The sequence below is a fragment of the Diaphorina citri genome, unplaced genomic scaffold, assembly GCF_000475195.1.
Source record: "Diaphorina citri unplaced genomic scaffold, Diaci psyllid genome assembly version 1.1 scaffold1123, whole genome shotgun sequence".
Classification (NCBI taxonomy): Eukaryota; Metazoa; Arthropoda; class Insecta; order Hemiptera; family Psyllidae; genus Diaphorina; species Diaphorina citri.
Genome location: NW_007378552.1, coordinates 90,849 through 102,123, shown reverse-complemented (window position 1 = coordinate 102,123; position 11,275 = coordinate 90,849). Strand labels below are relative to the sequence as shown.

The window sequence follows — 11,275 nt, the reverse complement described above, 5'->3', positions numbered from 1 at the left end:
GAATTGAACTTAATGTAAACGAGTCTGATGAAATATCATCTATGTTAGCTGAACCATGTCCATACCATTTTAGTCTTCTTTCACGCATTTTTTCCTCTAAACTCTCAATGTCTACCATCTTTCTAATATCTATATTTCTGATTCACTATCATTATTATGAATTCCTCATTGAATTTTCTTGTATTTCTTTCAGATGATTCATGCAGTTGTTTCGCTCTTCCTGAGTCTTTCAAGTCAGTGTTGGGTTCCATGATGGATGTTTCTCTTCTTATCTATATTTCTGATTCACTATCATTATTATGAATTCCTCATTGAATTTTCTTGTATTTCTTTCAGATGATTCATGCAGTTGTTTCGCACTCCCTGAGTCTTTCAAGTCAGTGTTGGGTTCCATGATGGATGTTTCTCTTCTCAAGGATCCCGTGTTTATGTTGATCGGAGTGAGCAACATATTTGGAATGGCAGGACTCTATGTTCCTTTTGTCTATTTGGTGGATGCTGCCAAAGTTGCGGTAAGTACTGAGAATAGAATAGAATACGATACTCGTACATTGTTTACCCTCCCCCAGCGCAATCTAAACAATGTACTTTGTTTAGAAATAGAATGGAATATACCTTCTGGAGGTTAGTAGTTCGAGTCCAAGTCAAATCAACATTTATTTGTTAGATTGAAGATTCTGTAACTTTGTGAAGGTCCATCTTGACTAGGTAGGTTGAAATGACAAATATATGAAATGAAATAAAACCCAGAATATTTTACAAATAGCGAAGAAGTATATGTTTGTCATTTCAACCTACCTAACATTTATTTGTGACAAGCACTTTTCACATTATATTGAAATGGGGGAATTCTGTAACGAAATTCCTGTGTGTGGAGTCTATTGTGTAGGATTTACCCTGATGACAAGCATTTAATTACACTTAGCACAATTAAAAATTCTCTTCTTTCTACTGGAGATTCGTTAACTCAAAGCTATGTAGGGCCTATGACTTCTAAGGACAGCTAAACGTCATTTAATTTTTAAATTTGTGCACCTCATTTAATTTCATCTGTATATGATTTTCCAGGGCATTGAAGATGGCCAGGCCTCTTTCCTTCTCTCAGTCATCGGTATCACCAACACGTTTGGCCGGGTCATTTTCGGCTACATTGCTGATTTCCCTTCCGTCAACTCTCTCCTGCTGAACAACCTCTGTCTGGTTGTATGCACATTGTCTGTGGGTGCTATCCCCGTGTGTTTGTCCTACTTCCATTACGTCATTGTAGCCGTGTTCTTTGGAACTGCTGTTTGTAAGTATCTGTTTGATTGTTGGTTAGGTTTATATTAGCCTTTCCCTTATTTCATCCTTGTTTCCTTGATAGTTTCCTTGATAAAGCCTACAAAGTAGGCGAACCTCGAGTCGGATGAGAGTCAACAATTAAGTATCCAAAAAACATATAACGGTAAGCAATATTATCTGTTTGTCTGGTGACGCTAGTCTGCCAAGGGAACGTTAAACAGAGAACAGACTAGTATCTAGCTGTGTGACTAACCTCTCGTCATTCATCCTCATAACATGTCCATACCATTTTAGTCTTCTTTCACGCATTTTTTCCTCTAAACTCTCAATGTCTACCATCTTTCTAATATCTATATTTCTGATTCACTATCATTATTATGAATTCCTCATTGAATTTTCTTGTATTTCTTTCAGATGATTCATGCAGTTGTTTCGCTCTTCCTGAGTCTTTCAAGTCAGTGTTGGGTTCCATGATGGATGTTTCTCTTCTCAAGGATCCCGTGTTTATGTTGATCGGAGTGAGCAACATATTTGGAATGGCAGGACTCTATGTTCCTTTTGTCTATTTGGTGGATGCTGCCAAAGTTGCGGTAAGTACTGAGAATAGAATAGAATACGATACTCGTACATTGTTTACCCTCCCCCAGCGCAATCTAAACAATGTACTTTGTTTAGAAATAGAATGGAATATACCTTCTGGAGGTTAGTAGTTCGAGTCCAAGTCAAATCAACATTTATTTGTTAGATTGAAGATTCTGTAACTTTGTGAAGGTCCATCTTGACTAGGTAGGTTGAAATGACAAATATATGAAATGAAATAAAACCCAGAATATTTTACAAATAGCGAAGAAGTATATGTTTGTCATTTCAACCTACCTAACATTTATTTGTGACAAGCACTTTTCACATTATATTGAAATGGGGGAATTCTGTAACGAAATTCCTGTGTGTGGAGTCTATTGTGTAGGATTTACCCTGATGACAAGCATTTAATTACACTTAGCACAATTAAAAATTCTCTTCTTTCTACTGGAGATTCGTTAACTCAAAGCTATGTAGGGCCTATGACTTCTAAGGACAGCTAAACGTCATTTAATTTTTAAATTTGTGCACCTCATTTAATTTCATCTGTATATGATTTTCCAGGGCATTGAAGATGGCCAGGCCTCTTTCCTTCTCTCAGTCATCGGTATCACCAACACGTTTGGCCGGGTCATTTTCGGCTACATTGCTGATTTCCCTTCCGTCAACTCTCTCCTGCTGAACAACCTCTGTCTGGTTGTATGCACATTGTCTGTGGGTGCTATCCCCGTGTGTTTGTCCTACTTCCATTACGTCATTGTAGCCGTGTTCTTTGGAACTGCTGTTTGTAAGTATCTGTTTGATTGTTGGTTAGGTTTATATTAGCCTTTCCCTTATTTCATCCTTGTTTCCTTGATAGTTTCCTTGTTATTTGAATCTGTGCTGTAAACAGACAAAGTGCCATATGTGAAAACAGACGTGACTTAAATTCTGATGCGAAGTGTACAGTGAACAAAAAGTGAATGTGATCTCAAAACAAGGATGTTCCCCCCTTGTTACTTTCCTTCTAATCGTAACCGAGTACGAACTCTTCTTGTATACGACAAGTAGAAATATGTATTGTCGTTTTTCTTTGTTATTTATTTTTTCCTTTAAGTGGAACTTTGAGACCGGGTGAAAATGTTTTTCCCCCAATAAGTATACTCCCGGTAATATTTTATCATGAAATTTAATATGGCTCTTCACCCAACAGAGCCTTTCAGTTCTGTTGTCTCCTCCCAATGGTGTAAATACGTTATTTGTTCTATTTTTGTTATAAAATATGTACTTATGCATATTGTACATGTTACCCTGCTATTTGTCGCAAATCTTCATCTAATCCTCAACCTAATGATTTGTCGCACGCCTATCAACCTCAACCATCATTTTATTTTGCGACATCTTAACATGCATTTAATGAAAACAAAATGTTTTATTTTTCTATTGTCAATTTTGATAAGGTATTTAGATATTTAGACACCTCAAGAATGTTTATTTTCTTACCCTCATAATGATAAATGTAATTTGTATACTCAGAAGAAAGCCGCATTATTTATTTTACTTTTTTGTTTGATTTGTAATATTTTATTTATTGTAATACATTGTCCCACAACGTAAAGCAAGAATGTTTATTTTCTTACCCTCATAATGATAAATGTAATTTGTATACTCAGAAGAAAGCCGCATTATTTATTTTACTTTTTTGTTTAATTTGTAATATTTTATTTATTGTAATACATTGTCCCACAACGTAAAGTAATTATTTTATGCTTTGTGGAACGCCCGCATATAATTTACCAATACCAAATGCACACCTGAAATGGTCCCCCGTCTAAACAGAGTTTTTCCAAATTCTTTCGCAAAAGTTGTACTATTTTTGTTTCTCATTCGTGACAAATAATAATATGGGATAATATGGATATGAACTTATTTTTGTCTATATTATATGAGAAAGAAAATATTACGACGTAATTTTGTGAAGGAATGTTGATATGGAAGGCACCATCTTGTATTAGATACATAGTAACTATTTACCACGTTTAAAATATGTATCATTTGTCTTGGGACACTCTATAGGTACATATAAGAGCAAAACTTTGAAAAATTAGAAATTAAAAAAAAGTCAGATTAATTTATTACCTATACCTATTTATATTTTTATTGGCCATTTAGTTAACAGATTTAGAACAAAATAATATATTGTACTCTTGTAGTCTCTCCTTTAGTACTAAACATACTAAAAATTTCCAATTACTGCAGGTTCTGGCAAAATAGAAGGGTGTTCTTAAAATGCAATTGTTTTTTTTTTTTTTTTTTTTTTTTTTAATTTGGGAATTGACAAATAAAAATGGTTGAAAACTCAAGGTATGTTAAGAATTTTTTTTGTAGCTGTTATCTGTAATTTACATCTAAAAATTCAATTTATCTATGACGCGCCGTCCATTTTCTCTAATGTAGATTTGTAGTCGTTCCACAGTACTCTCTGAAAAGGCACACGAGGATAGCGATTTTTCAAATGACATATTTTGAAGTTTTCGTATAACTATATTTTTGTTCAAACAAAAGTTACCAAGAAACTCAACTATTTTCGTTTTTAATAGAGAATCCTTCTCTTTTGTCAGGCCCTCAATAAATTTATCTTGAGATATTACTTTGTTCTAGATAAATATTAGGTGTTCTATTATTACATTATGTTTATTTCGATAGTTTTATTTCCCCTCTTATGTATATTTTTATTTGTTTATTTCTAAAATATATGAAACATAGTTTAAGAATTTTGTATATTATACCAGTACAAGATTTGATTCCATTTTATAGGGTTCGTACATAATCATTATATTGCAATGAGTACTTTACTCATACACTTTGCATCTTGTGTACATACATTTATTTGTTATGTACATAGTGCACCGACATTATTTACCTTACTATGTTCCTTGAAAAATAAAATTATTGACAGAATTATTGTTGAAAATTATTTGACATTTTAAAGTGTTCAGTGAACAACATTTAGCAAATTAAATTTTGCTATTCTTGTCTACCTATTCGTTTATAATTTACTCACAATATTTGATTTGCAACCAGTCACTATTAGGCTAGTTTAAACTCAATTCAAGTGTAAGATAATGGGGTAAATTCGATTAAGTGCAACCTTTGAGTATTTTTAAACTAACGAAATATTGACTGAAGTCCCGAGTCTTATTACTCTACATATTATTTCCACCGCCTACTCTTTTGTACTTATTCGTACTATACGATAACACCATTCGATTTTTGTAGAACTTAATAACGTACTTATCATAGTTTCGTAGAACTTTAGCTGATCTCCTAGTTAATGTCCTATAAGCGAATGAAAACTGATTGAATCGAAAATATAACACTGACCAACAGTTCGAAAAAAAAACTAAAAAAAGAAAATAAAAATAAAATGCTAATTGTATCAGAGTTAAAATCTTATACTACTCGACTCTTAGATCTCAGAATGTCACCGAACACAAATTGCTAGATATCTACTAAGCACTATTGAAATATTGTATTTCTTGGAAAAAAAGACCCGTTAATTGTTTATTAACATCACTTGCCTAGCGATTACTTGCCATATGAAATGTTCCCAATGAAATCCGGACTTATTGTCTTACTTTACGAGCCTATACTTTCGGGAGGGAAAAAACAAATAAAATAAAAATGCGATTGTTATTTCAATTGAATGTGATATTCAAGTACGTTGTACTTGGTTTGTTTATTTTTATTTATACGTTGTACATAATGATACCTTTTCTCTAAATCACACTAAATGTGACATATTACCAACTCTTATCTTAACACCATATTCTATCAAAATGCCACGGATCCAAATACCAAATTAATTTTAAATTTTAAAAGATCACAAAAAACATATAACGGTAAGCAATATTATCTGTTTGTCTGGTGACGCTAGTCTGCCAAGGGAACGTTAAACAGAGAACAGACTAGTAGCTGTGTGACTAAAATCTAAAAATCTAATCTAAATCATGATTTATGTGGATATCACAGCATTACTAAGAGCCTCCTGTACTATTTATGACATATATAATTTTTCTTTTTACTCTGGTAATGCCGCCACTGGTCGCTACTTGATTAAAGTAGCTACTCAATTGTCCTCACGAGGCTGAGTGCACCCCGAACTCCAAGCACAGAACCGAAAAAAAACCTCGGCCCCGCCGGGAATCGAACCCGGACCTCCTGCGTGCAAGCCTAGTGTGATACCCACTCGGCCACGGAGGTTGCTCTAGCTGTGGGACTATAAACAGGGAGAACAGCTAATCCTAACCAGCCTACTTAGCTGGGACTTCTGCAGAGGTTTTTCTTTGCTTTTAAAGAAGAAGCTTAAGTCTTCACTTTTAAAGAATAAGCACGATGCTCTAAATCATATTGAACACCAAATTCTGATATCTTTTATTCTCTTTTTCAGCCGGCTACATTTCTCTGACATCGATTATCCTGGTGGACTTGCTAGGCCTGGATAAATTGACCAATGCTTTCGGACTTCTGATATTGTTCCGTGGTGCTGCTGCCATTGTTGGCTCTCCCCTAGCTGGAGCGGTGTATGATGCGACGAATTCCTATTCGATTCCGTTCTTCATGGCAGCTGCTTTCTTCTTAGTTTCGACTGTGACGAGCTTCATGGCGCCTTATATGAAGCAATGTACAACAACGGTACGTACTTAACCTCTTCCTCATTATTCTACGAATTTCAACTTTTTTTTTACCATTTAAACTCTTTCTACAGTTCGCGCAAGCATATGCGCTTAAATCCTGTCAAGCGGTCGAAATAGCGGATAAGTTATTAGAATCATTCTCACATCACGGCCTACCTACCAACATAATATCAGATAACGGAGGCGAATTCAAAAATGCTGTAATTAAAGAATTCTTAAGTCTTCATAAAATTAACATACACTTTGTATCCAGCCAACATCCGGAAAGCAATTCACCAGTAGAGCGTTTCCATTCAACTTTGATTGAACACATCAGGTTATTTAAAAATAGGCCTGAGTTCAAAGGGAGTTCTATCTCTCATTTGGTAAAATACGCCCTAATAGCGTATAACAATTCCATACATTCTGCAACGACTATCAGGCTTATACTACTGTGTGTCAAAAAGGCCAGTTTTCCGAAAAAAAAAAAAAAAAAAACAAATTCACCAAGTTGACATTTATATTATTAATTAAGCCAAAAAACCCACTCTGAGATTTGGTATTGGGGCTAACAGCTCGAAAAGTAGGTATCAATTTCTGAGCCTAGCTTTTTTGTCTTCTACTGTTGAATAAGAAAAATAATGATACTAACCTATGTATTTTTCGAATTTTCAGGAGGAAGTGTTGCCTGTTGTAGACGCGCTGACTCCCATCGATGAAGATGAAGAACTGGAGGCTGAGGAAGAAGAAGATGACATGGAAGAAGATAACGCCATGACTGTCCCTATCCCCGAGATAGTAGAGACAATGCCCTCTCCCTTGAATCCCGAGATGAAATCCCCTCCCAAGGAAATCAAACAGATTGAATCTGTGCTGTAAACAGACAAAGTGCCATATGTGAAAACAGACGTGACTTAAATTCTGATGCGAAGTGTACAGTGAACAAAAAGTAAATGTGATCTCAAAACAAGGATGTTCCCTCTTTTACTGGGTCGACTGACTTAAAAGTTAGCACACTGTATTTAGGAACTTCTTAAATTAGTAAAACCATTTTACCATATTATTTTTAATGGTATGGCCTCCTGACTTCTGAGTTAAAGCAAATGAATGCCAGACTACTTTTTTGTTTCGCATAATGATTTTTTTTAACATTATTATTTCATTATGTACCTATTCATTTAACTCTGTATCCTCTTGCAAAACTAATAATTTAATTTTAACTTGATACAAGGCCCGGTTCACACGACAAGATTTAATACGAACATTAGGCAGCCCTCGGGTGACCATATATAGATTGTATTGCTTTTTCGGCGCTGGTCTTGTGAACAGGGCCTATAACCTATAAGCCTATTTCCAGCAAATACCCCGACTTCAAAACGTTCGTCTTTTACGAAATTATCGAATTACCTATACTTACCTATATGCTAATATTTAATAATAATGACAGTTTAACTGAGGTTAGTTTTATCTTTGCCTTCTCTGTAAAGGAACTTTTGTCTAAAGAGAGATTTTGCAGTATCATCTGGGTAATATAAGCAAAAGTTATTTTTATCATTCATTTCTTTATTATATTATTTTACACTCGGATATGTCAAAGGCCTTTGACATTTTCAAAATATCTGAAGAGACGACAAACAGATGTTTCGGAAACCCGTGGCTTTATGACTAGAGACCCTTTTTGCAGAAGACTGGAGGGAAGCAACGCTGAGCGTGGCTGGTACCTGGACGGGTGACCGTCGGGGAAGGTACATGCCGCAGGGTTGCTACAGGGTTCCTGGTAATCCTGGTGAGTTGGCAGAAGGGTAGTTAATAAAGAAAGTTGATGAGACTGAGGTAGTTGAAAGGGTGCTCCCCCAAGCCTGAGGATCGATTAATAATACCTACATGATTCATAATAAAAATAACTATTATATCTCAGACTAGTTCATTGCGTTTCTTTCTTTTAAGTTAATTTTTTATTGTATTATTTTTTCTTTCGTCAAAAAACTTAACTACTTGAATACTTAATCTATGTATGATGAAATACTATATTATCTTGCATGAAAATAACAAAATAAAAAAAATATTTCTAATTTTTTTAGATTCATTTTTGTGTTTTAATTGAGAATTTACTAGTTTAGAATCCATAGCATAATGTTAAAAAGCTACCAAGAAGTTTAGAAGTGACTTGGAAAAAGTATTTACTAACGATTTCGCAATTAATGTCTGTGCTTGTTCTGGTAGTGATCTATGATGTGTTTCCTCCATCTACGAATTACTCTACGAAAATACCGTAACAATAATATTGATGCCCGACAATCGCTATTAACAACAGAACCAACAACAAAAACAGCAACAACATCAACTTACCTCCGCCTCCGGTATTTGGCAAAGTTGAAAAGCTGCTAGTAAGATATTCCTTGTCCTCCATGGGATCACCATCAACCAAGTCGCAATATCCTCAAAATGTGACTAAATTCCTCCATTTCTGTCTTCAAATGCGTTTTTGGCACCACCCAAATTCAATCTTCTTCTACACCTTTTCCCACAGAAGTGGCTTCGGCGTTTTTCATCACTATTCAATCTTCAGAGTAAGAATTCCTTCATTTCTGTCTGCAGACGCATTTGTGGAAATACCCTTTTCCACAAATGCATTTGCAGAATTTTTAATTGATCTTCAAAAGGATTGTGCCCGAATTTTTGATTGCCTCCTGCTCATGGAGTTGTGAAATTACCCAATTTTTGTTGATGATAAACAAAAAACAACAACAGAAAGTCGATAAATAGATTTAGTCGAGAGATAAAAAATGTTGGAAGTGCATTGATTTGTGAGTGAAGTTGTGTAACTAGTTGACATTTACTTCCTCGACTCTTAATCAAATTCTCACTTTTTGTTCCTTAGTTGGAAAAAAAACTAGTATAGCATCGCTTGAAAGTAATAAATTGATGACAAAAGGAAGTTTGTAAGCGGAACTTTCTTTCGAGTTACCCAAAGACCTGTGATTACCTACATGAACTTCGTTTTAATATAGAACCTAGATTAAAAAATAAATAAATGAAAGCTAGGTTCCTAAAATATTATCTAAAGCCAGGACAACTTTCGGCCACGACGAAAAACGCCAAACCCGTCTGAACACGAGAAAATGCGAAGAAAAAGAAGAAAGAAAGAAGAAAGCAGGGCCACACTTTGAGATTAATGTCATGGTTCCGAAATTATATTGACCCCACCAGTAATCACACTCGGACCTTTTGAATGCTGGATCAGTGAGCTATGAAATGAATGGCCATTCTCAGTAAAACCATCATTGTAGTAGGTTCAAGGATTTTTACGAAATTAATGCAGGTAGGTAAATGAAGTAGCTTTTGTATGAACGCCTAGAATATCTTTTAGATATGCAATACGCAACGTATATTGGGCTATCTCTCAAGGAATAGCTTTGAAACAGGATATTTTGGTTGACTGGGAAATAATGAAAATTTTAGGTCTTTTCAGGCAAGCAAAAAAGCCATTGGACTGTGGCTTTACTTTGTTTCTAAAGAGGTCTATAACGTCACTTCCATAGCAGTTTACTGTTTTAGAATAATAATAAAAAAAAAAAATAAAATAAAATAAAATAAAAAAATAAACATTATCTTGTCATGATATTATTATATTGTGAGCCAACCTATATGTTTTCAGGTAGTTAATGTCAGATTGTAAAGCACTCGATATTTAAATGATAACTATCAATGGCACGTGTTTGAATTGCATAACAATAACATTCCTTTAAATTTTTTTTTAATTAATCGCTCATAAAAAAGGTCATTAAATCAGGAAAAATGTCTTATTAATTAGAAGTTCGATCGGTCTACGAAAAGAGAATTTTTTGTCTAGCACTACTTGAATACTTGAACAAAAAAAAAAAAAAAATGTTTTCCTCAACTGATTAAATGATAAGAAAGGGTGATAAAATGGAATCTCTGAATCGGATTGATCAACTGCCGAAATTATGACTAGTCCAATGTCATGTCCAAACTCTTATCACACTATGTTTGAACAATATACCTAATACTATAGGGTGAGTGTAGCACCTATGGTCAGTGTAGCACCTATGGACACTTTACACGTGTCCAAGGCATTAGCGTTCAAACAACACCAAGTTTCGTTTCAACTTGTTCATCTCTGCATCCGCCATCTTATTTATGCCCCGAAGCACTGGTTCAGCCGTCTCTGCTTCGTCAGAAAAAAATTACAAAAATAAGATCGCATTTTTAAATTTCAGTTTTGCTGTTTTTCGCCAAAAAAAATAAGAGAAGTGTTTCGAATTGATAATTTAACATTTAAATATAAATAGTAAGAGATGTTTTTTCAAGTGCGTTACAGTGTTTTCCTACTAAAAATAATGTGCTTTGTGCATAGAAAGTGTCAGTTTTAACGTATTTCTTGTAGAATTTGAGATAATACAAGTGACCATAGGTGATACAAAAAAATAGCATTGTTGCACCTATGGCCACATAGTGTCCATAGGTGAAACATATGCATTTTTCAATGTATCACCTATGGACAGTACGGAAAAACCGGCTTAAAGTCGAAAATTTACTCAATAGATATAATTGGTCTTTACAGGAAGATAGGTTTAGATCTTACAATTTAAGACAGTAAAAAATGTCGTAGGTCTAGGTGAAAAATTATAGTTAAAAACGTGTTTCTAATAAAAAGAGAAAAAAAATAAGAGAAGTGTTTCGAATTAATAATTTAACATTTAAAAATAAATAGTAAGAGATGTTTTTTCAAGTGC

General features: G+C 34.4%; 2 protein-coding genes across 2 annotated transcripts; both read left to right on the top strand.

Moving 5' to 3' along the window:
• Positions 1–336: 336 nt before the first annotated feature.
• On the top strand, positions 337–1,329 carry LOC113469537 (monocarboxylate transporter 4-like; the record flags this gene model as incomplete). The annotated part of the gene is made up of 2 exons (XM_026827334.1): positions 337–512; positions 1,069–1,329. Coding segments are annotated over 2 exons (437 nt in total), but the record flags the coding sequence as incomplete, so codon positions are not given.
• A 345-nt stretch (positions 1,330–1,674) lies between these two features.
• Positions 1,675–7,467, top strand: LOC103514330 (monocarboxylate transporter 14-like). The gene is made up of 4 exons (XM_026827337.1): positions 1,675–1,871; positions 2,428–2,650; positions 6,293–6,537; positions 7,194–7,467. Exons 1-4 carry the CDS (start codon positions 1,752–1,754, stop codon positions 7,395–7,397), a joined length of 792 nt encoding a protein of 263 aa, XP_026683138.1. The 5' UTR covers positions 1,675–1,751; the 3' UTR covers positions 7,398–7,467.
• The last annotated feature ends 3,808 nt before the right edge of the window (positions 7,468–11,275 follow it).